The following is a 22,675-nucleotide window of genomic DNA, read 5'->3' as shown; positions in this document are numbered from 1 at the left end:
GGATGAGTGCATAAATGCCTACTCGTTTTGGCTCTACACCTACAGCCAAGATAGTTGAAATTGTGACTGATGAGGGCAAGGGGTCTCGGTGGCTGTGCGTCGTCGTGGCATTCATCTAAAGTTGCTGGACCAATGGCGTGGGCAGCAGCACAAGTCGCCAATTCGCGGTGACGTTCTCGCTGAACAGCTTTCTCCTTGCTCACGTTTCTTTAGCTATAGATCCACTTCATCTGCATACTTCCTTTTTCATCAATATCAATTGTAAAGATGGGAAAGGAGGCTTTTTTCCGTATGTGCATCTCTCTATTTGCATTGTTGCGAGTTGGAAATTGGTTACTGACGAGATTTGTTAGGCTCTGCGGAGATGTCCTTAGTGCAGCTCTACATTGCGACTGAAGTTGGTCGTGAAGTTGTTGCTGCGCTCGGAGAACTTGGCTCCGTTCAGTTCCGTGATGTACGCTTTGATTATTGCCGTGGATTCGCTGAGATTGTGATTTGATGAATATGGCGCTGACTAGCTCTAGTTGAATGCGGACGTTAACTCTTTCCAGCGTACTTTCGTTAAGGAGATTCGTCGTCTTGATAACATTGAGAGACAACTTCGTTTTTTTAGCTCCCAAATTGAGAAGGCTGGCATCAAGATTAAGTCAGTTCCTGGATACGCTGATGTCACTGCTGCTCCTCACTCCAACGAGATCGACGAGCTTGCAATTCGCACTGAGGATCTTGAGGAGCGTGTCAATCAGTTGATCGAGTCGAACGAGCGTCTTTTGAAGAAACAGGTCGAGCTTGTTGAGCTCCGTCATGTCTTGGTTGAAGCTGGTTCGTTCTTCGATAGAGTAAGTTAAACCCTTTGGTGAATTCGTTCGTGTGCGGAGTTAATGTTTACGTAGGCTCATAACGTTCCTGAGGGACTCCGAGCTTCTCTTGACAATGATAATGCGCCCCTTCTTCACAATGACGTCGAGCAGGGCGATAGGTCCAATGGCACTGCCTTCTCCGTTATGAACATTGGTTTCGTAGCTGGTGTTATTCCCCGTGAGAAGATGGGAACCTTTGAGCGTATCTTGTGGCGTTCCCTGCGTGGTAACCTATTCTTAAACAGCACCGAGATTGCTGAAACTATCAAGGACCCCAAGACTAATGAACCAATTGAGAAGAATGTGTTCGTCGTCTTTGCTCACGGTGCCGGTATTCTCAGCAAGATCCGTAAGATTGCTGAGTCTCTCGATGCTGACCTCTACTCCGTTGACGAAGACTCTAATATCCGTCGTGAGCAAATTCATGAGGTGAACAGCGGCATCGATGATGTTGAGGAGGTTCTTACTACCACTCAGTCCACTCTCTACACTGAGCTCCAGGGAATTGCGGAGCAAATTGCTTCCTGGATGGTGGTGGTTAAGAAGGAAAAGGCTATCTACGCTGCTCTCAATTTGTTCAACTACGATCAGAGTCGCAAGTCTTTGATTGCGGAGGGCTGGTGTGCAACTGATGACCTTCCAATCATTAAGGCTACTTTGGCTGATGTCACCGAACGTGCCGGTCTTCAGGTTCCCTCAATTTTGAACGAGCTTCACACTACTAAGACTCCACCCACGTACTACCGAACCAACAAATTCACCGAATCATTCCAGAATATCATTGATGCTTATGGTATCTCGCAGTACCGTGAAGTTAATCCTGGTCTTCCCGCGATTATCACTTTCCCGTTCATGTTCGCGATTATGTTCGGCGATCTTGGCCACGGTGCTATTATGTTTCTTGCCGGTCTCGCTATGGTTATTTTTGAGAAGCGTTTGTTGAAGGCTGAGCGGGATGAAATTTTCGACATGGCCTTTACTGGTCGTTATATTATCCTTCTCATGGGTGCTTTCTCGATGTACACTGGTGTTATGTACAACGATATCTTCTCCAAGTCTATGACTCTCTTTAAGCCTGGTTGGGAGTGGCCTTATACGTGGAACGAAGGCGATCTTATTATGGCGCACCAGACTGGTGTCTATCCTTTTGGTGTTGACCCTACCTGGCATGGCGCCGATAACAATCTCATCTTCAACAACTCGTACAAGATGAAATTATCTATTGTCATGGGCTTTTGCCACATGCTTTACTCTCTTTTCTTTTCCTTGGTCAATTATCGATTCTACAACTCCAAAATCGATATATTCGGAAACTTCGTTCCTGGATTCCTGTTCATGGTCTCTATTTTTGGCTACTTGTCATTCATCATCGTCTTCAAGTGGGCTGTTGACTGGTATGGCATTGGTATGCCTCCACCAGGATTGTTGAACACTCTCATTGGCATGTTCTTGTCTCCTGGTAATGTTGAGGATCTATTGTACGAGGGCCAACCTACTGTTCAGGTCGGTCTTGTTCTTCTTGCTCTTGCGTGCGTTCCGTGGTTGTTGCTCTTGAAGCCTCTTTATCTCCGATGGGAGAACAATCGTATTAAGAAACAGGGTTATGAAAATTTGTTGCAGCAGGAAGTTGCTCGTCTTTCTTTCGATGAGGAGCCAGAGAACATCACTCCTCTTGTTATGGAGGAAATGCACGAGGAGCACGAGTTCGAGTTTGGTGATGTTATGATCCATCAGGTTATTCACACCATTGAGTTCTGCCTTAACTGCGTTTCACATACTGCGTCGTACCTTCGTCTCTGGGCCTTGTCCCTTGCACATGCTCAGTTGTCTTCGGTCTTGTGGAGCATGACCTTCGAGCGTTCATTTTCGATGGAAGGTAATCTTGGCGTTGTCATGGCTTTCATCCTATTTGGAGCCTGGTTCCTTCTTACCATCGCCGTGTTGGTCGTTATGGAGGGCACCTCTGCGATGCTTCATTCACTCCGTCTGCATTGGGTGGAGGCTATGTCCAAGCATTTCATTGGCGATGGTATTCCTTTTATGCCGTTCTCATTTAAGGCTGTGTTGGAAGAGCCTTCCCAGTAAATTACAGTATAGGTATTAGATTAGGTTCGAAAATTGGTGTTAATATTTGTAGATCTCTTGGTTCTTTGGGGCTGTTTTTATGATTTAATTCACATGATAGATAGATTAATGGGAAATAATGATGATCTATTCATTACTCTAATATTAATTATCGGGCTGGATTTTGAAAGTGTTTAATAGATTCATATTCTGCTGTAGATCAAGGTGCTACCAGTTGAAAGTAGTTGAAATAATGGTTAAATTTATCCAGCTATTTCCCATATCCCAGTACTGACAGGGGTGACACATGAAATCATACTGCCACTGAGTGAGATAACTTAACAGTTGTCTGTAGATATGAAAGCCCGTGGATGTAATAACCATTGCACGTAAGATACACCGAAGAGCATAAAAATACAACCCATGTAAAATAAAGCTATAGCAATAACCAAATGCAAGCAAAAAAATACATCACGAGCGCATATGTTCTCGTAAAAAGTTGCAGATGAAATAGCAGTTAGTGATCGCTGCAGATTGCAATGAACTCTTCCAGATTGATCTCTCCATCGCCATCTAAGTCGAACTCATTAATCATCGCTTCTAATTCATCTTCTTCAAGGTTTTCATTTAGCTCTTTCGCGATTTTGCGCAAATCCCGTAGACTATATGCTTCAGCAACGATCACGAAATAGTATCTCCTTACATACGTACCTTATTTTTCCTGTCTGGTCTTCGTCAAAAAGAGCAAAAGCTCTCTTGATCTCCTCAATCGGATCTCGAGCAACAATCCTCTCTGACACTGTCAATTATGTTATTAATACTACTCCGTACTAAAACCCAAATGCAGCACCACGTACTAACTCGCAGAAAGGCGTCGTATGATATAAATCCTGGTTCACCACGTTCATTCTCGCGCAATATATCCAGAACTTCTGACTTTTTTGACTCAAAGCCCAGCGCTCGCATCGCTACCTACAATATAACAGTCAGTTCGATGGAGCTGTACTCATTTAGATTTATTTGGCCATGCCTTCAGTTCATGATAATCTATTTTACCATCTCCATCCATATCAAATAGCCGAAACTACAAACGATGCTACGGTTAGAACAATGGCACGGATACACATTATATGTAACATACAGCTTCTTCAATCTCGTGCCGCTGCTCCTCTGTAAGTTCTTTCCGGGGTCTAGACGTGGGATTGGCTCTGCTGGTGGCTGGCGGTGAGAGGTTCCGCCTCCGAGCAGCTAATTTGCTGACAGTTTGATGATTTATACCTGTGGTTGCGGAATACATTCGAACTCTTTGACTTCTGGGGTTAATGTATTCTGCCGTGACAAAGGACGCGTGAGATTGAATAACATTCGAAGGACATAAACTCGCAATTAAGACCAAGCAATATGCAGCGCACAATGACGCGTTTGAGACATACACGTCGCGTTATTAGGTCATAGTGTGGGGGTAGGGTATTGGATAGTCTGAAAGCACTAGATTAACTAGACAAGATACAAGATAGTGGTCCGTTAGCTGCGGTTGGCGCGAGAAATATCTCTATGCCTTTTCGATTTCATATAGTTTTTGATCTTTTACCTGGATCAATTGGTTCCGACAAGTGGGTGAACGCAGTCATCGAATCGCACGACCTTTTTACGACTTCTTGCGTCTCCGAACTTACGACAATTGCCCATTCCGATACTTCTGAAGTCCTTAGTAAAACCGTAATCCAACAATTTGCGAAATTTGACAAAAGGTTTGGTCAAATCGAAGTACTTGCCATTGATCTTGAAGGGGTGGATGGTAGTTCAGCTGTTGTCAACCACGATCCAGCAATGTCTGGCATTGAGAAGAAGAAAGTGAATCGCGCCACAGTTCCACCATCTCCACGGGCAAGGTTTTTAGGCAGTGGCGTAATCCACTTATACCGAGATGGCGAAGAGGAAACTACAGACATCGTTTCTCATAATCAAGCGGACGTCGAGAATTCAGAGACTCCAGTATTGGCAATCCTGGCTGTGCCTGGATATATGACTGCTTCCGATTTGCTGGGCTTCGTCGGCAAAGACTGCAGAGACACGATTTCACATTTTCGAATGTTGAGAAGTTCAGCTCCTAATAGGTACATGGTGCTTATGAAATTTAGAGAAAAGTTACATGCCGACATATTCTATCGTGACTACAATTGCAAGATGTTCAATTCAATGGAACCGGAGACATGCCATGTTGTTTACATAAATTCAATCCGATTTCATAAATCGACATTTCCAGAATTTCCATATCTTCTTGATGATGAATTCACACCTCTAGCAGAACATCAAATGGCTTCAGAGAACAAGAGTCGCAACCGCGCCACGTCTGTGGCGGGTCCATCAGTACTGACTAAACCCACACCACCTCCAACGCGAGCGTTACGTGAGCTTCCGACCTGTCCAGTATGCCTGGAGCGAATGGATTCAAGCGTAACCGGACTCCTCACTATCATCTGCCAGCACACATTTCACTGCCAGTGTTTGAGTAAATGGGGTGACAATAGTTGCCCAGTCTGCCGGTATTCTCAGAAAAAGGACCATCAGTCTCAGTTGAGTGAGCCTAATCAGTGCAATGCCTGTGGAGCTGTACAGAATCTGTGGATTTGTCTTATTTGCGGTAATATTGGCTGTGGACGATACGACGAAGCTCACGCATTCCAGCACTACATGGATTCTGACCATGTTTATGCTATGGATCTTGAGTCGCAACGGGTATGGGATTATGCCAGTGATGGGTATGTTCACAGATTGGTACAAAATCAGTCCGACGGGAAGTTAGTTGAGCTTCCTTCCTTAGCGGCATCATCCGCAGACCATACTGGTGGCCACAGCCGAGACGAGCACTCTAGCGGAGATTATGTTCCCAGGGAGAAACTTGACTCTATTGGCATGGAGTACACATACCTACTCACATCTCAGCTAGAGTCTCAACGTGCATATTTTGAAGATAAGATTGCAGCTGCTGCGGATAAGGCTTCGGCGGCCTTAGAGAAAGCCGAAAAAGCCGAGCGCGACGCGGCTGAAGCTCAAGCTAAACTTGGCAGAGCCAAAATGGAGAATGCCGAATTGAAGGGAATAGTTCCCAGCCTGGAAATGGAGCATGAGAAGTTGAAGCGAAAATCAGAAACGTTACAGGCCGTATCTACGAAGCTCGAGAAAGAGTGGCGAGACGAAAAGACTATGAATGAGAGTATGCTGAAGAAACTCGAATTCCTTATACTGGAAAAGGCTCAAAAGGAGAAAGAGATCGAAGAGCTCAAAGATCAGCTACGGTTAGTATGTTATGAGACTAGTAATCACAGAAAGGCTAACGTTTGCATACAGGGATGTCATGCTTTATCTGGATGCTCAGCAGAAGTTTCAAGGTATGGAAGAGGAAGTCCAACAAGGAACGGTATCGGTGGGAGAAAGTCCTTCGTCGAAAAAGAAAAAAGGTCGTGTGAAGAAATGAAGAGCGCTGTAGAGTACATGCATGGGACTGGGACATTGTTATGGTGGAGTTATGGTTTTCTAAGTCCAAACTTGCGTAGGCGAAGTTTTGGGCTCTATGTATTATAAGCTAATAATGTTACATTGGTTGTCAGGAGCGGGGTATTACGGATGTCAGCGTGCTGGTCACTGACACAAGACGGACAATGAAATAGCAAACTAAACTAAAATTACGTATAAATCACAGACAAATGATGATCATACCAATTCAATCCATTGAATTATGCCATCTAGGATGAGACATGACCCACGTCGCGCATCAAGCGTTTCTAACTTCTTTGGTCGTACCATGACTTCCACCATTTTCATTTTTTTTATTGCGTTTTATCTTTAAATTTATCTTATTATGAATATCTAGCAACTAATAAGTCGTGCCCTCCGGAGGCTGAGGGAGCTTTCTGTTCGATCCCGTAGCCATCTCCCTAAGACTTCTGTTAACCATAACATTTTGCAAACAAACAGGATATCTCTCTCTTACCTCCGGATCTCTAATAACACAGTTTCCATGTTATAATCCCGTCTCCATTGTGCAAGACAGGCAAGCTTCGATGGATCAACCTAGAGCTGCGATTAGCAAGTACCCACAAAAATTCAAGGATATCTCGTACTTTTCCATCCAGCTGACTCACACATGGGAGATTGACCTTTGACAGAAACTGGACAGTCGGGGGGACATCGGGATAATTTGGTCCACAGTGTAGCTTTAGGCTGTAGATTCGATTCTCGTGCACACTCTAGATTCACATTAGTGCCATTCATTGCTACTATTGCTTAGTTGCCCTTGAACGGGTATAACTTCTGATTTGGAGAGTACTCACATGAGGCGGCCCCAAAATTGTTCCATTCCACTCAGACATTGTAATATCGTCGCCATCTGTAAGGCCATATGAGCAAGCCTCAGCACCGAGACCCTTCTCACCCTTCTCGAGTTCCTCTAGAAGTCGAAAGTTGCGAGGTCTAGCATTATAATGTTAACCGTCAGCAGGAAACAATTTGGGTAACATAGACTGGCATCACAGGGGAATTTAGGCTCAAATATAATATAAGATACTTACATTTTAGCGCTCATAACTTAATAGTAGAGATTAAATGCTATAGAGATCAGTCGTTGAACAATCGGACCAGGATATCATGATGTGTGTGGTATAGGCAGCAATGACATGAGTTGACTTCAGTCGTCTGCACGGATATGCACTCAATCGCGGTAAGGCTTCCCAATAGCGGCCACATATGCGTATGACTGATTCACTTGCGCCTCTGCCTGTGGCTTGGCTTGAGGGTTGCAAGCGGCGCTACCCGTGATGCAGAGTGAGCTCGAAGCATAGACTGTTTCAGGGCCATCGGTTTATACCAAACTGACCGCTTTGTAACCGTTATATCTATCTTGACACTAATTATGCACGGAAATAGCTTAGGATACGACTTGTAAGTCTAGCGGTTCACAGCTACTGTCTTTAAACTACAAGTGTTCCGACTAGAGCCGTTGCTTGGCTCAGCTACCTCAAGGACGTCTAAGAGACCATTTCTACATCTGTCCTGGTCGATCAACCATCGCAATGGGATCAATAGCACTACTGACAGCAGATCTAACCAACCTGTTATCGGAGACTAAGCGCCGCAACACCGATCTACGGCAGGTGAGTCAACTTGGATTGTGCGAAATTTCAGGCGAGACTGCTAATGTCCGACGATGGTAAGGCATGTGAGAAATCTATATCAATTATTAAATCATTGTCTTCATCCTCGAAGCAAGAATCAGAAATTTTAATAGGTATGCGCATAGGACGAGCTGGGATGTGAACGACATACTGATGCCTTGCCTTTATTAGAACTGTCAAATTCACCAACGTTCGCGACGCCATTTCTCATTGCATGCTCTACCCGGAATGTTAAATATTGTGCAATAGCTGTCCAAAGTATACAACGTCTTATCACAACTCACAGCTTGAATAAGGTAATGCAATATATTATTCTAGCTGCAATGCTGGCGCTAATAGCGATCAGGATAATTTGCCTCAGACGTTGGAAGCGTTCGAGGAAGGAACACATCTTGGGGTAGAAATTCAACTAAAGATATTACAGTCGCTGCCTCCTCTTATAGAGAAATATGGTCTCTGTTTGCGAGGCGATTTGTTGGCCAAGACTATTCAAATATGCTCCATACTGCAGAGTAGCAAAATAGCAGTTGTTGTCAACACCGCTGCAGCGAGTAGGTCGAACATTATTCAAATACATACTATAGAAGACTAATAATCTTCAGCTCTTCAGCAATTAAGCATTGCAGTGTTCGACGAGGTCGTCACGGAAGACTGTAAGCTTATTCTATACGCCGAACTAGGGAACTATGGCTAAGGGTCTTTTAATTTAGTGAGGACTGATGTAGCCACGGTGGCAGAGGTTCCAGTAGAGGATGGGAAGTCTCATGTGAACGTTAGACCGGCAGCTTATGATGCTTTCCGGGTGTTTGAGGACATATGCTTTTTGACGGAAGGAAACAAGCCGAAGTTTCTGAAAGTGAATCAAGTTTCTGAAACATTTGGACTCGAACTTATTGAGAGTATAATTTCCAATCACTCTAGTATGTTCAATTCGGTACGTCATTGCACTTTGCCGGCAGCTATCGTGTGCTAATAATTTCAGCATCCTGAACAAACATACATACTACGTACCTATGTATTTCCTTATATCTTAAGATCTCTTTCCGAACGCAGAGAATTTTCGATTATAGTCAGAGTGATTCGTGTTCTCTATCTTATACTGCGACGGCATCTTGCAATTCTACCCGTTGAATGTGAAGTTGCCCTCACGCTCCTGACGCACACTCTCGATGCTGAATTCGCGCCATACTGGAAAAGAGTACTAGCTATGGAAGTTTTTCAAGGAGTTTTCGCGGAGTATGCATTAGTACGGAAATTTTACACTGAATATGACAATCTGGAAGGCCGACAAAACGTACTCCGGTCATTGGTTACTGCTGTGAACAAGCTGAGTGCTGAGAAACCTGCAATCATCGGGCTTCGACGTTCATCAACATCATTGTTCACATCAAAGGACGGAACCATGGATCAATTGCCAGCTGATGCGTCGACAATTGTGGGAGGTCTGTTAAGTGGCGCTGTCGGAATGATGAGTGACAATGTGGGATTATCTGTACAGACCTCATCAGTGCGTGTTTTATGTATTGACCAGCTTGATAAGAGTGACCCTCCAGCGCTTCCAGAGTCGTACCTGTATTATTTAGCGTTGAATTGCATCAATTCACTTGCAGATGGAATGACTCGGTTTTTGCTCCCTTTGTCTTTATCAGAGACAAATTCAACGTTGAAGAAGAAGGCATCCCGGCAAGTTGTGGCAGATGACGGGAAAGACAATATTGTGAGCGACGCGGATTCTAATACAACAAAAGACGTACCACCCTCAGTGAAGGCACCATCTAAACGACGCACCATCAGATATCGTGGCGCCCCGATCAATCCGTTGACTCTTGAGTCTCATCCATTACTACCAGAAGTTCAGGTGACTGCGAATATCGTACGGGATTGCTGGCCGCCTTTGCTGGCTGCTTTTTCTACTTTCCTATATTCAAACCTTGATTCCGATTTGTATCACAACCTTGTACGATCATTCCAGAAATTCACCCAATCAGCAGGTTTGTTGCAGTTGGTGACGCCTCGTGACGCATTCTTGACGACACTGGGCAAGGTGGCAGTCCCATCGCAGATTTTTACGGGAAGTCAATCTGGAGTTACATCACCAAATTCTGAACGGCAGGGTGGTCTGTTTAACACATCTATTGGTATTTTGAGCGAAACATTAGTTACAGGACGGGAGTCTGCGAGTAGTGGCGATGGCCTCTTTGGAATGCTTCATGTCCGGAATCTTCTTTGCCTTCGTGCATTGCTGAACCTCGCAATCGCTCTAGGACCAACTCTAAAAATGAGCTGGAGTATAATCATCGAGACTCTTCAGCAGGCAGATGTTGTCTTGCATGCCAATGGTCGACGACCCTCGTATGGCCGCGCGATGGCCGTTTCCTCGTCGAATAAGGGCGACGTGGGACCTACGGGTTCTGCGCCGGTATCCCATGGGAATGCAGATAATGTGAATGGTAGCTTAGCTGCGGAAACGAATGCAGTCGATAACGCTGTCAAGAAGCTCTTGGACTGTACCAAAGATTTTCCTGACGACTCGTTCCTGGACCTCATCAATGCTCTATGCAAAGTTTCTGCATCGACGATTAATTTGAAACAGGGAGAGAAGGGAGCAAGCTCTAATGGACCCCCATCGCCGTTGTCTAGTCGGTCACAGGATGGGCCAGAACTGGATTTCATGCCAACTCCGACGCGACAAAGCAGTTTCAGTCAGGCTAAATTGACATATGGGGATCCACTTTTCGCGTTGATCAAACTGGGTGAGGTTGCGGAGATTAACATTAATCGTCTTGTCTTTTCCGCTCCGGAGGCCAGTGGATGGGACGCATTTGTGAAGCACTTCATTGAAGTAGCCGCTAGTAGAGATCTTGATCCATCAATTCGTATGCGGGCAGCTGAAGTACTTAACTCCACCATTTATCTTGCAGTGGTTGAGGCATCAAATGAGCTCACTCCGGAAGGTTTGGATACAATCCAAACGCGATGCTTGATTGCTTTAGAAGATGAGATGTACTCCGTAATTCGACAAGGTGCACCATCGCCGGAACTGGAATTGAGCACAAAGTCGGCAGAAGCGGAAATGCATTGTACGGCTTTGAACACTTTGAATGATATTCTGGATCGTACTGGCAGCGCCCTCACGAATGGTTGGGAGACAGTGTTTAGCATTATTACAAGTTTTTTTGTTATGCATCACTACGGAAGCTTGCTTCCCACTACTCGGACACCGAAGGACGGGCAAATTCACGCGTCCGTTTCGAATGGTAGACCAAATCAAGGGTCAAAGGCGGAAGGCGAGAAGATTACAAAGCTAGTGAAAGCAGCCTTTGGGTCACTGCAGCTAATTTGCAACGATTTTCTGGCGTCGATACCACAGGGGTGCTTTATCGATTTGATTGACCTGCTGTACTATTTCTGCCATCAACAGGACGATCTAAACATCTCATTCACAACAATAACATTCTTTTGGACGGTATCTGATGTCTTACGGTCGAAGCTCACAGACAGCAATTTGAGCTCCGATCTTAGTGAGTCGTTGAGGTCTCGTGACGATCTGGTCACTATGGCAAAGAGCGGAAATCTCCAAGATTCAACAAGCTCGGTATGGCTAATATTGCTTCTCCGGCTAACCGTCATATGTGCGGACTCTCGACCTGAAGTTCGCAATGGCGCCATTCAAATTTTGTTCCGGATATTTGACAGCTATGGCCATTTGTTAGGTGTCAACTCGTGGAGTGCTTGCTTATGGATTGTGATTTATGCTGTCATGGAGGTTCGGCCGCCACCGGAAATCCCGATTGAGTTTGTGGATAAGGGATTCATGCAGGTCCGTGAAGCTGAGCGAAAGCAGTGGTCCGAGACCATGGCGCTTATATTGTCTGGATTAAGCAGACTGTACTCCACGTTCTTCTATGCATTTTTGAAGCAGCCTGATTTCACGTCCCTTTGGAGTACATTGCTGAGGTATTTACAAAGCTTGATATCGATTCGTAGATCGGAGATTATCGTATCAGTTTTCAAGGCAGTGACCGACATTCTGCAGAGTATCGATGAGTCAAAGTCAGATTTATTATCGGAATCCATTGATGAGACATGGAAGCTCTGGTCGTCGCAAGAGCAAATCATCATCGAGTCTGAGAAGAACAGTACCGGAGTGATGACTCAGGACTCCCTGACTGCCTATGTTAATTCATTCAAGTCTCTTTATTCCCTAATGGAGAGCAATATCACTGTGGACAAGCTTGAGAAGATGCTCTCTATAATGCGAAGCTGTTTACTCTTTCCCGAACTACCACCGTATTTCTCAGATATGGATTATCTCACACCACTTCAATCTGCGATCATGGACGTAGTGAAGGGCATAAATACGAAGGTGCTAGGCTCGGCGTCGTTGGTTCTCCGAACATACAGCGAATTCAGTAGCTTTGCATATCGTGAGGACATCTTGGGCAACATGCCAGTTCGAACAACGGGGAAGTCTAAGAAGCCGACGTACATTTCAATTTCAGTGCAGTGTTTCGACCTAGTTCTCAAAGTATTCAAAGCAAATCTGTCTGATCGCACTTTGTTCGCCGATGGATCGTTGGCTTTCGCTTTAGAGGTATGCCGGGTATATTGCGTTACAATGCGTTTCTGTTGCTAACGTAAAGTTAGATGTTGGCCTTTCCGATCCAAGCGAAGTATAATTGTCCAGCGTATACCAGCTCGGAGGATGGCCTCACACTCTGGATGCTGGCATCAAATGTCTTCATCGGAATTGTGGAACTGACGATTCCTGAGCTTGAGGTTTCTTTCAAGGTGGATGTAGATCAGAAGATTGCGATATGGACGCAAATCACGGTTTGTACGACAGCGATTGTGATGTCTAATTCGACTAGCGTCGGATCAAGCACGTCTGAAGACGAGCAGTTTGATATTGTTGCATATCAGAAATTGGAGAGACGTATCATTCCATGTCTTGGCGATAAGGATCTACCAGATAAAATAATTGAGCATTATATCAGTACTCTATTTAATTGCTCGTTTTTGTACGTCGTCATTGGTGTGTCAGAAGACAAGGACAAGGATATCAACGACCGACTGGTGGAAATTTTTAGCGAACCTCTTCTTGGAAGCACCGAGACATTGAATGTGTTACCGAGACAGAATATGAGCTACGTTTGTTTTGGCAGTTTGTTTTCATTGTCCACCATTGAAGAGAAGGGTAGGTATCGTAATCTTTGGAAGGTTTTCGTACGCCTGACTAATGTTTACTCTAGACTCTCCAGAACGACGCAGACTAGCTGAAGCCACGTTACCGTATCTTCTTCTTCGTTGCGCCTTGATCTTACACCGGTTTGCTGCAGACCAGCCCTTACGTGGCCATGTACCAGCGCCAAGGCTACAGCGAAAAGAACTCATCTACATTCTATCACAATTGTTACAGCTCACCAATCACTGCACGTCACCTAATAATTCTACTGGGGAACTCAAGAATGAGGTATCCACCAATTACAGGCCATTACTACGGTTATTCCCATTGCTGTCAAAAGGTATTTTAGTGAGCAAAGGCGATTATGACGTTTTGCATCTGCTGCAGGCGGTATTCGAAAAAATTGGAAAAGGGATCGATACTTGTTGACAAAAGAATATCTACAAGGTGTACCATTTTAGACCATGTTGAGCTAGGCATAGTATAGCTTCGTGATAATGCAATGGCGACAGCGATTTAGACTTGGGAACGACAGTTACTGTATTTTATCTTGTTGTCTTAATTTTGCGGGTAGATATAACATTACGTTCGATTTTTGTGGCACATGCGTGTCATGCATATTCGCTGTTTGGGAGGTTGTATGTATTATTTTTACTACATTTGCGTGGTCTGTGTATGACTGATATATTGTGGTGCATAAACGGGAATTATCTGGCTAGCTGAACGTAGCATCACAAGCCGCATTTTCCAGCTGCAACAGTAACTCCCAACGAATCTCATGCACGTATCCGGCTGGCAGAGTTGTCCCCGAACCTCTTAAGGTACGGCCATCCAACCTGATTTCCGTTAAGTTCGCCTGTGCCATTATAAAGAACCAGTCGTTTTTCTGAGAATTGGCTTACTGTAGAGAAGTACAACTGAGATCGTTGCCGATAGACCCATGAGGATCCGAAAATCGTTCGCGGCTGGTATGTAATTGAGACAAAGGCGAACGATGTAAATTATCGTTGCCGCTTACCTTCGAAATTAGAGCTAATATTGCATATATAGCTTTTGTGCTGTTATTACTTTTATCGGCTTATCTGGGATTTGCTCCAATTGATGTGCAGCATGACAAACTCGTACATTTCCTTGTGTTCTTTATTTTAACAGTAGGTTTCAATAATCAATCCGGGCCTGTATGGCAGAAGGCGCTAAGTGGAATATACAGACATTGTTTTACTGGATTGTGGACACAACCCGCAGAAGATTAATCAATGCCACAATTATCGTTTGTATAGTATTAGGTGGCATTGGATCGGAGTTCGTGCAGTCGTTTGTACCCGTATGACAGCTCTGGTGCAAGTGTGGAACAAACACACTTACTAAAATGTTATATATAGGATCGAGCGTTTGACATTTTCGATATTGTCGTAAGTCTATGATTGTGCTAAGTGCGTAAGTTAACTGGAAACGGCTAATTGCTTCTAGGCAAACGTTATTGGGGCATCACTGGCCTTAGCTCTCTCAAGCCTCTACCACAAACGTATGCATTATAGTTTCGGCTTGGTTGTAATAAGATAATTGACGCGGTATGACAGGCATGTTGGAACGAAAACGGGCTCAGAAGTACTTTGCCGTTCAGCCCCAGGATCCAGCATTGGAGCTGGGTGAAACCGGTGAGTCGGTTAACTTGACTGACCTCGGCACATCTGCAGCAGCAGAACCGGAAGAACCGCGGCCATAGAGAGGATAAGAACAGTAGAGCGAGTTGCTACTAATGGTACAATACTGTTCGATGATTGCAGCCTACGCTAAATGTGAATACTGAGAAGAGCTCGTTATTGGTAGTGGAATAGTGCGAGCCTTACTAAGCAAGCATCTTCGTTGCGAAGCGAATCATTCTTTCATACGTAATGGGTCATCTATTTTTGGAGAATAATGTAGTATGGTTACAAGGCTAGTTATTTGATTTCAATGACGAACTGTCAGTTCATTCCAAATGCTATTGCGGTGACCCAGTAAGAGGTAAATCTCCATCCACTAAAACGTATATATATATTACAGAAAAATATCGCGCATCTCATAGAATTTCATTTATTCTGCAATAATCACCGAAGCGGCACCCATACCAGTTCCAATGCACATAGAGGTAACACCAATCTTCTTGCCGGTTCTCTTCAACTCAGCCAACAAAGTGGCAATCTGTCGTGCACCAGTGCATCCCAAGGGGTGGCCGAAAGCGATGGCGCCACCGTTGGGATTGACCTTGTTGATGTCGATGCCGACTTCCCTGACGCAGTACAGGGCTTGACTCGCGAATGCCTCATTCTGCAATACAATCTTAGCTATCAGGTAAAATCCAAAGTCTACAAATAAACTCACAATTTCGTAAATGTCAATGTCATCTTTAGACAGGCCGGTATGTTTGAGAATTTTTGGAATAGCAACAGCAGGACCGATACCCATGATCTCAGGCGGAACGCCGACGACAGTTCCGTCGACGAACTTGCCAACAATTGGCAACCCCAGCTTCTGAGCAATCGATCGTCGAGCAAGCAAAACAGCAGCCGCGCCATCACTAACCTGGGAGGCATTACCAGCATGTGTGGTACCAGTCTTGCTGAACGCTGGCTTGATTTTGGACAAACTTTCAGCTGTGACACCATATCTGATTCCATCGTCCTTGTCGACCAAAATCTCCCTTTCCTCTTCAGTCTTGGGATCAATTACCTTAGCTTTTAGAGGGATGATCTCGCTCTTGAATCGGCCGGCCTTCTGGGCGGCCTCTGCTTTCTGATATGACGCCGCAGCAAATTCGTCTTGTTCTTTGCGAGTGAGACCGTACGTCTTCGCAACGTTCTCGGATGTGATACCCATAGGAATCTGGCACTTCTTTGCCTCTTCGTGTCCCTGGAGGAGCTCAGAGAACGCTGTGACAGAAGCGGGTCCGTACTGGGAAGACATACTCTCAACACCAGCGCCGATACCGATATCAATGGTTCCTGAAGTAATAGCATTCGCGACCTGAAGGACTGCCATCAAGCCGGAGGAGCATTGTCGGTTGACAGCGTAGACAGGAGTACTATAGGGAATTCCTGCGACTAGAGATGCGGCACGGTACTCCGTTGCACCGGCACCGGGAGCAAGAACATTGCCGACCCCGATATCGTCGATGAGCTTGGGATCTATCTTCGTACGGTCCAACAATCCCTTCAGGACTCCTACTAGAAGATCGGACGCAGCTGTATCTTTGAAGCCACCACGGCCACCCTTAGTGATTGCCGTGCGGTAGGCTGCAACGATGACAACGTCATCGGGATGCTTCTCTGTAATCTTCGAGACGGCAGAGGTCTCGTTAGGAGCGATGTGGGATGCGAGGGCAGAAAGTCGTTCGGCCATTATGATTGTTAATGTATGCGATACTATACGATAATGAGGAATGAGAACGGGAAGCAGCACAGGGGGGCGAAATGAATTTATGTGGATGCCCCAGATCTCACGGGCCGAGAATCTGGGGTAAAGGAGCACGCGGGTCGCGCCGAGGCGTTCGCGGGAGGTAAATGTCCAGGTAGTCAAGGAGCCGAGGCTGAGCCGCGGAACACAAACTGCTGCCTTATACAAGAACGTGAGCGGCACGTGACATGGATCACATGACTCTTTCAATAAGCTTGAAGGATTTGTTCCTTCACATGCCCTGGCCTTTTTACGTCACCTCTTCTCCTCCCACCTATGATTGGTTGCTTACGCTCAGGTGGAACACCATTCCCGGATCGTATTATTATACATATGCACAAGAATTTTTACAAGCTTTCCGCCATCCACTCCACGGATTCGTGATCCTTTGCCTTTGCAAAACCTCGGAAATATTTATCACGGAATTGCTCTTTATAAACCCTGCCGCTCTTAGTAGTCGGCCGTGGCGACGCAGTACAACCTCTTGGATATCTTTTGTATGTCAACAATCGTCGTGACCCTATGTCGTCTCAGCACCGTTGGACAATGAACTACGTAAACTACATACACTTATTGAACTCCTGAACGCAATTGGAGATCAAGTTCAGGTCTGGATGCATAGGAATGTGTCGCTCTCCGTAATCTTCGTTCGCAGTCGGCATCCAGCAGCAGAGGCGTCCATTATCGACAAGATGGTCAGCTGCAAAAAAGAGTAAGTCGTCCAGTAATGCGTCGAAATGGTAAGGTTTCTTAGGCGGAATATAATCCGGTCGTCTAATTACTAATCAATAACATTCATCATGTGATCATTAGTAATCTACTGAAACTCACAAGTGCGACAAATCGCCGTTCTCGAGTCTCGTGGGCAAATTGTCGGCATACCGCTCAGCGTTCCTCGATCCTAATACTTTAAGACCTTCACGAACTCCGTATGGGGGATCGCATATTATAGCGTCTAATCGAAACGACGGTCGTAGAGGATTATGAGTGAAGTCGCATACAAATGTATCGAGGAATTGACTTTTAATATTGTACTGAGAGTAATTGGTAGTAATACTTGATTTTGCGGTGCCGCGGATTTGACGACCGTCGATGTCAGAGCCTATCGAAGTTAGTATAAGTTCAGCCATTGGGTGATATGATTCATGCCAAGTGCCATGGCCCCGAAATGACTCGCGGCCACCAGAAAACTACCAGTTCCAGCGAACGGGTCATAGACGATCTTTCCAGGCGCTGCCAGGCCAATGTTCGATGATATTAACGCAAGCTCTATGATCGGCATTAGCCTTGCACAAGCATGTTGTAGCATTTACCAACCTGCATCAAAAGATGTCGTTCCAATATATTTCCTCTTCTTGAGATCATACTGATCTATTATATCTCGTTGACTGCTTGCAATAAACCTTCCAAAACAAATATCTTTTAACTCGCGTCGTTCCATACTTGGTAACATGTCTGTCTTAGACTTATACTCCTCGACAATCGTAAAAACCTCTTCTGGGCTTCTCATTCTGATAGGACCATCGAAGTCAACATACGAGAACGACTCGATAATTTCTCTCTGCTCTTCTTTTGTTCGTGACCCCTGATAACTGATGACGTCGAACTTGAAAGAAACGTGCTTATATTCTAAGGGCATTTAGTTCGCATATCCTCGGCGGCCACGTCCGTAAATTGGCTTACTTGGCCATAGGTGGCTTGTCCTCTGCTTCACGTCTTCATGGAGCGAGTCCAACGAATTTCCTCTTCCCCAGACCTCAAAAATCGACCGGGCCAAGATTGATCGTCTTATTAACTTTCGAGCATCTTCTTCACAATCTAAGGTCACATATAGCAAAGGTACCTATCGATATAATAATCAGTAATCAGTCATAAGTACAACCACTGGTATACATACATTGTCATCATGGTGGCTCAAGTCTACCGAGACACGTTCTAGTTCCGCAAGGGCTTCAAGTTCTGTCTTCCGGAATGACTCGTGCTTTTGCGCAAGCAGTATCAGATATTGCGTCATAAATCCCTCCACTACCAAAAAAAATTACCGAGACTTGAATTAACTACTTGGGAGTTTAATCTGTATAGATCTCCCAAGCATAGCTACGTCGAATAATATTGTTAAGTAGATCTCAAAAATTTCTAATGGTGAAATTAAGGTTTACACAAATTAAGGTTTACAACTTTCACGTGACTATTCTGTGCCTAAGGTTACGCGTACGGACTGACTATTACTCAGGCGACGCGACTTTGGGTGCGACTATCCCAATCAGGCTTTGAGTAAACATAGGCATTGGCATGGCGACGTTACGACTGGTACACAAACATGGCGAGTGCGCATGGTAGGTTCCTCGCATCCCTCAGGGCTGTCGACAGATTTTGCTATTCCGCTACGAACCTTACTATCCACAGTAACAACACATCGTTATCTATGAATCAGTTCTACTGAGCACTATTGATTTCTTATCCCATTAATATACTGGAAGGAGTTTATTTATTTTGGTTGATTTGGTGAGTGTATTTTCGGTATGCCTTGATATACGATTGTCAACGATCGTGATGGCGGAGGATAAGAGACATGAACTTTTCTTTGCTTCCACGTTATTGAGTTGTCTGATTTGAAAGACATTATGGATGCATTACAAAATACGGTTGGATACTTCGCAGAACGTGCTAATGCTCTTTCTTCCTATCACAGCAGGCATCCGCGTCGCTTCTCGATTCGGCAGTCGGTCATTGCACTCATCCTCGTAGATTTTAGCCAGCATTTCTGAAATTATTGGATTTCTAGAAATGGCCACCACTGTACGTGTTATTTGATTACTATTGGTAATGCTTTGGTTTTGTGGTTTGTTTAGCCGCTGGGATGATCTGAAGGAAATCTTTGGCTTCTCAACAACGACCTTGGGAATATTCATTCATGTCGCACATTTTTATTCCGGTCTAGTGTTTGTCACTAATAATGAATTTTCAGAGACGCTCGACTAGGATTTCGGCTACAGCTGGACAAGATGAGAATAAATTAGGTGTTAACGCGAACGGTCGAGTTACGCGTGCCAAGGCGGCTGCGCTGGACACACAGCTTATCACGGGACAAGGCACACAGTCTGCTCTTGTAGCAAAGGAAGTGAACGGCGGGCAAATTAAAGGCCGGAAACGTGCTGCCCTCGGTGATGTCAGTAACGTCCATAAAGAGGCCGGACCCGGGGAGAAGGACGTAAAGCAGCATGCGGCAAAAATTGTGAAGACAGCAACGTCAACCAACGTTTCGCGTTCACGCGCATCTAGAACTGGTAACGACAGCATTACAGATGAAGAAGCTCCAGTTCAGATCAAGAAGAATAGTTCGACATCTGTTACCTCAGGAACGCGTAAGAGACGCGCCCCACTGAAGCCGATCACCATTGCCACGGCAGCGCAGAGAGCTGCCAAGCCACGTTCAAAATCGTCCGCTAGCTCATTGGTTGATGAGACTATTGATGAGGAATTCTCCGACGGAAATAAGGAGAATGAGGACCCAATATTAGTTGGTACGGTTGAGAAGATATCCATCGAATCGCAGGATGCAGTCACTACCGAACCCGACAAGCAGGAAGAGGCAGCGCATGATTGGGATGATCTGGATGCTGACGAAATGGATGATCCAACTATGGTTGCAGAATATGTGAATGAAATTTTCGATTATATGAAGGAGCTAGAAATCCGGACGATGCCTAATCCGCGATATATGGACGAGCAGCGTGACTTGCAATGGAAAATGAGAGACATTCTCATAGATTGGCTTGTTGAAGTTCACACAAAGTTCCGACTACTACCGGAAACGCTCTTTCTTGCGGTCAATATTGTGGATCGCTTTTTGTCACTCAGAGTGGTTACTCTTGATAAACTGCAGCTTGTCGGGATTACAGGCATGTTCATTGCAGCTAAGTACGAGGAGGTATTCTCTCCATCTATACAGAACTTTGTATATGTTGCCGATAGTGGATATACCGAGGAAGAAATTCTACGAGCGGAAACTTTTATGCTTCAGGTGCTAGACTTCAACTTGTCATATCCGAATCCCATGAACTTCTTGCGCAGAAATTCCAAAGCGGACAATTATGATATTCAAACGCGTACTGTTGCGAAGTATTTAATGGAGATTGCCTTGTTGGATCATAGGTTCATGAGGTACTATCCCTCACGTGTCGCGGCCACGGCAATGTATCTTGCTCGCGTCATTCTCGAGCGACCGCCATGGGTATATATCCGATTTGAGATATTTTGCGTCGAATTAGCTTCTAATTGATTCCTAGGATAAAAACCTGATACACTACTCGGGCGGCTATACGGAGGAAATGATTGAGCCGGTATGCAACCTTATGATCGACTATCTTGTCAAGCCCGTCAAACACGAAGCGTTCTTCAAGAAATATGCCAGCAAGAGATTTTTGAAAGGTATAGTGCTCATCAGCCATCGTTTCTAGTTGCTAATCCCGTGTAGCGTCTATTTTGGCACGTCAATGGGCCAAAAAACGTGTCGAACAGATTCCTTTACCGTCCGACTTAAACATCGACTCTGACGAAGCCGAAGAGCAGGAGAGCCCTTGAATTGCACGACTGCTGTCTATTAATTGTAACTTGCGATGATATATCATAGTCTTTCGGGATTATTTCGGATTAATTTTTATGTGATTTTGTTCGATAATTGAGTACTGTGCTGGACCACGAATGCCTGTAAGCCAGGTGGCTTCAAGACTTTACATAAAGGTGTCTAGATTAAGAGAGTCTCTATGGAAGAGTGCGTACTTCGTCTTGGTCATTCCTTTCATTCTTCGTTTCAGTGCGATATCGTTTACTTGTTATTGGGTCATCATGTGTACTTGTTTTCTGCTCTTGTTTTCGTATGTCCGTTAGTTCGTCCTCTCTGTGATCGTCATTTACTTGTTTATAAGGTTGCTTGTTATGTAGTGGGTTGCAATATGTAGGAGGCACGTTTATTGATATCTCAATTGTTTCAAGGTTTAGTGACCTCTCATCGCGTTTTGTGTATATATTTCCATTTGCCTTACTATTTTCTAGGACTGCGCTCGACAAAAATGTGTTGTGTGTCTCTTATATAGATTTTAATATATGGATTAATTAGTGACCAACAAATCGTGGCCGGTGTCGGTTAATGACATGACGAATTACAGTCTACTGTTTTCCATACGCTGCCGCTTGCGCCAATAGTTGTGATACAGATATGCCCTCAGCACATCACAAGTGTTCCGTGCAGCCTCAGGATCCAGATCCGAACGAGGACCTTTTCCGAATATTAAAGACGCATATTCCAAGCGCTTTGTATTCTTCGAGGATGACTGCAGTGGGTCTTTGGAGGTTGCACTTGCAGGACGCGCGATGATGTGGATATGAACATGGGGCACGACCTGGCCGGCAGCTGGACCTGTAACAGACAGAAAAAGTAAGACCCACTATAAATCAACTACTTCACGGAACCAAGGATTTTTTCTTTTCTTTTCAAAAGGCATATGAATCATACCGTTATTCTGAACTATATTGAAGTCTGTGACATCCCGGAATGAGTCGCCGAGAGCGCTGCCGAGGACGGCCAGTAAACCGCCCAAGTCCGAATTCACGCCGTCGACGACGTCATCGCTCGCGCTCTGTTTTGGAAAATCTGATATTCGTTCGTAATGCCTACGCGGGATAAGAAGAATGTGACAAGCTGAGGAGACGAGCGGTTGGATGTCGAGGAACGCTAGGTACGACTGCGTGGAGAGAATCACGTTGTGCTGCGTGAACGGTGCAGGGTAGGATTCTTGTTCTAATGGCGACGGTGAGGAAGTGGGGTCGAAGACTGGGACTGACGCTGCTATGGCGCAGAATATACATCCTGCCATGTTTGGCGTGCTCAACTGTTCGAGTCAAGGACGAGTAGGAGGTATCATGGTGTGAAGCAAGCCGCACATGTGAATTTACAA

The 22,675-nt window shown here is 45.0% G+C and overlaps 10 protein-coding genes across 10 annotated transcripts; 5 read left to right on the top strand and 5 right to left on the bottom strand.

The window, feature by feature from the left end:
• Nucleotides 1-194: 194 nt before the first annotated feature.
• Nucleotides 195-3,190, top strand: V1508DRAFT_379320 (V-type ATPase, V0 complex, 116kDa subunit family). The gene is made up of 4 exons (XM_066937652.1): nucleotides 195-289; nucleotides 354-454; nucleotides 525-839; nucleotides 894-3,190. The coding sequence occupies exons 1-4, from the start codon at nucleotides 268-270 to the stop codon at nucleotides 2,943-2,945; spliced, it is 2,490 nt and encodes an 829-aa protein (XP_066798707.1). The 5' UTR covers nucleotides 195-267; the 3' UTR covers nucleotides 2,946-3,190.
• Nucleotides 3,191-3,441: 251 nt separating this feature from the next.
• On the bottom strand, nucleotides 3,442-3,890 carry V1508DRAFT_401627 (uncharacterized protein; the record flags this gene model as incomplete). The annotated part of the gene is made up of 3 exons (XM_066938432.1): nucleotides 3,442-3,586; nucleotides 3,636-3,723; nucleotides 3,782-3,890. The coding sequence occupies 3 exons, from the start codon at nucleotides 3,888-3,890 to the stop codon at nucleotides 3,442-3,444; spliced, it is 342 nt and encodes a 113-aa protein (XP_066798706.1).
• Nucleotides 3,891-4,350: 460 nt separating this feature from the next.
• Nucleotides 4,351-6,877, top strand: V1508DRAFT_96460 (BRCA1-associated protein 2-domain-containing protein). The gene is made up of 2 exons (XM_066943130.1): nucleotides 4,351-6,223; nucleotides 6,276-6,877. The coding sequence occupies exons 1-2, from the start codon at nucleotides 4,479-4,481 to the stop codon at nucleotides 6,400-6,402; spliced, it is 1,872 nt and encodes a 623-aa protein (XP_066798705.1). The 5' UTR covers nucleotides 4,351-4,478; the 3' UTR covers nucleotides 6,403-6,877.
• Nucleotides 6,480-7,824, bottom strand: V1508DRAFT_436537 (ubiquitin-conjugating enzyme/RWD-like protein). Its single transcript, XM_066942114.1, has 5 exons — nucleotides 7,496-7,824; nucleotides 7,259-7,397; nucleotides 7,049-7,174; nucleotides 6,919-6,998; nucleotides 6,480-6,862 (listed from the first exon to the last, which is right to left on the bottom strand). The coding sequence occupies exons 1-5, from the start codon at nucleotides 7,507-7,509 to the stop codon at nucleotides 6,802-6,804; spliced, it is 420 nt and encodes a 139-aa protein (XP_066798704.1). The 5' UTR covers nucleotides 7,510-7,824; the 3' UTR covers nucleotides 6,480-6,801.
• Nucleotides 7,825-7,996: 172 nt separating this feature from the next.
• Nucleotides 7,997-13,712, top strand: V1508DRAFT_401625 (uncharacterized protein; the record flags this gene model as incomplete). The annotated part of the gene is made up of 9 exons (XM_066938431.1): nucleotides 7,997-8,077; nucleotides 8,139-8,211; nucleotides 8,270-8,394; nucleotides 8,445-8,649; nucleotides 8,701-8,751; nucleotides 8,809-9,032; nucleotides 9,081-12,692; nucleotides 12,746-13,295; nucleotides 13,351-13,712. The coding sequence occupies 9 exons, from the start codon at nucleotides 7,997-7,999 to the stop codon at nucleotides 13,710-13,712; spliced, it is 5,283 nt and encodes a 1,760-aa protein (XP_066798703.1).
• A 256-nt stretch (nucleotides 13,713-13,968) lies between these two features.
• Nucleotides 13,969-15,184, top strand: V1508DRAFT_96615 (uncharacterized protein). The gene is made up of 6 exons (XM_066943131.1): nucleotides 13,969-14,251; nucleotides 14,334-14,434; nucleotides 14,494-14,607; nucleotides 14,666-14,695; nucleotides 14,754-14,808; nucleotides 14,864-15,184. Exons 1-6 carry the CDS (start codon nucleotides 14,224-14,226, stop codon nucleotides 15,007-15,009), a joined length of 474 nt encoding a protein of 157 aa, XP_066798702.1. The 5' UTR covers nucleotides 13,969-14,223; the 3' UTR covers nucleotides 15,010-15,184.
• Nucleotides 15,185-15,217: 33 nt separating this feature from the next.
• Nucleotides 15,218-16,844, bottom strand: V1508DRAFT_363487 (Thiolase, N-terminal domain-containing protein). Its single transcript, XM_066937270.1, has 2 exons — nucleotides 15,648-16,844; nucleotides 15,218-15,593 (listed from the first exon to the last, which is right to left on the bottom strand). The coding sequence occupies exons 1-2, from the start codon at nucleotides 16,662-16,664 to the stop codon at nucleotides 15,360-15,362; spliced, it is 1,251 nt and encodes a 416-aa protein (XP_066798701.1). The 5' UTR covers nucleotides 16,665-16,844; the 3' UTR covers nucleotides 15,218-15,359.
• A 46-nt stretch (nucleotides 16,845-16,890) lies between these two features.
• On the bottom strand, nucleotides 16,891-18,820 carry V1508DRAFT_408447 (S-adenosyl-L-methionine-dependent methyltransferase). Its single transcript, XM_066939010.1, has 7 exons — nucleotides 18,616-18,820; nucleotides 18,402-18,561; nucleotides 18,036-18,347; nucleotides 17,868-17,987; nucleotides 17,550-17,820; nucleotides 17,287-17,492; nucleotides 16,891-17,238 (listed from the first exon to the last, which is right to left on the bottom strand). Exons 1-7 carry the CDS (start codon nucleotides 18,730-18,732, stop codon nucleotides 17,066-17,068), a joined length of 1,359 nt encoding a protein of 452 aa, XP_066798700.1. The 5' UTR covers nucleotides 18,733-18,820; the 3' UTR covers nucleotides 16,891-17,065.
• An 854-nt stretch (nucleotides 18,821-19,674) lies between these two features.
• Nucleotides 19,675-21,744, top strand: V1508DRAFT_446459 (cyclin-like protein; the record flags this gene model as incomplete). Its single annotated transcript, XM_066942432.1, has 3 exons — nucleotides 19,675-20,952; nucleotides 21,008-21,149; nucleotides 21,196-21,744. The coding sequence occupies 3 exons, from the start codon at nucleotides 19,675-19,677 to the stop codon at nucleotides 21,300-21,302; spliced, it is 1,527 nt and encodes a 508-aa protein (XP_066798699.1). The 3' UTR covers nucleotides 21,303-21,744.
• Nucleotides 21,740-22,626, bottom strand: V1508DRAFT_408439 (HIT-like domain-containing protein). The gene is made up of 2 exons (XM_066939009.1): nucleotides 22,234-22,626; nucleotides 21,740-22,137 (listed from the first exon to the last, which is right to left on the bottom strand). Exons 1-2 carry the CDS (start codon nucleotides 22,592-22,594, stop codon nucleotides 21,881-21,883), a joined length of 618 nt encoding a protein of 205 aa, XP_066798698.1. The 5' UTR covers nucleotides 22,595-22,626; the 3' UTR covers nucleotides 21,740-21,880.
• Between the last annotated feature and the right edge of the window lie 49 nt (nucleotides 22,627-22,675).

The sequence above is a fragment of the Lipomyces doorenjongii genome, assembly GCF_038497915.1.
Source record: "Lipomyces doorenjongii strain NRRL Y-27504 unplaced genomic scaffold V1508scaffold_2, whole genome shotgun sequence".
Lineage (NCBI taxonomy): Eukaryota > Fungi > Ascomycota > Lipomycetes > Lipomycetales > Lipomycetaceae > Lipomyces > Lipomyces doorenjongii.
This window is presented reverse-complemented; position numbering and strand designations above follow the sequence as displayed.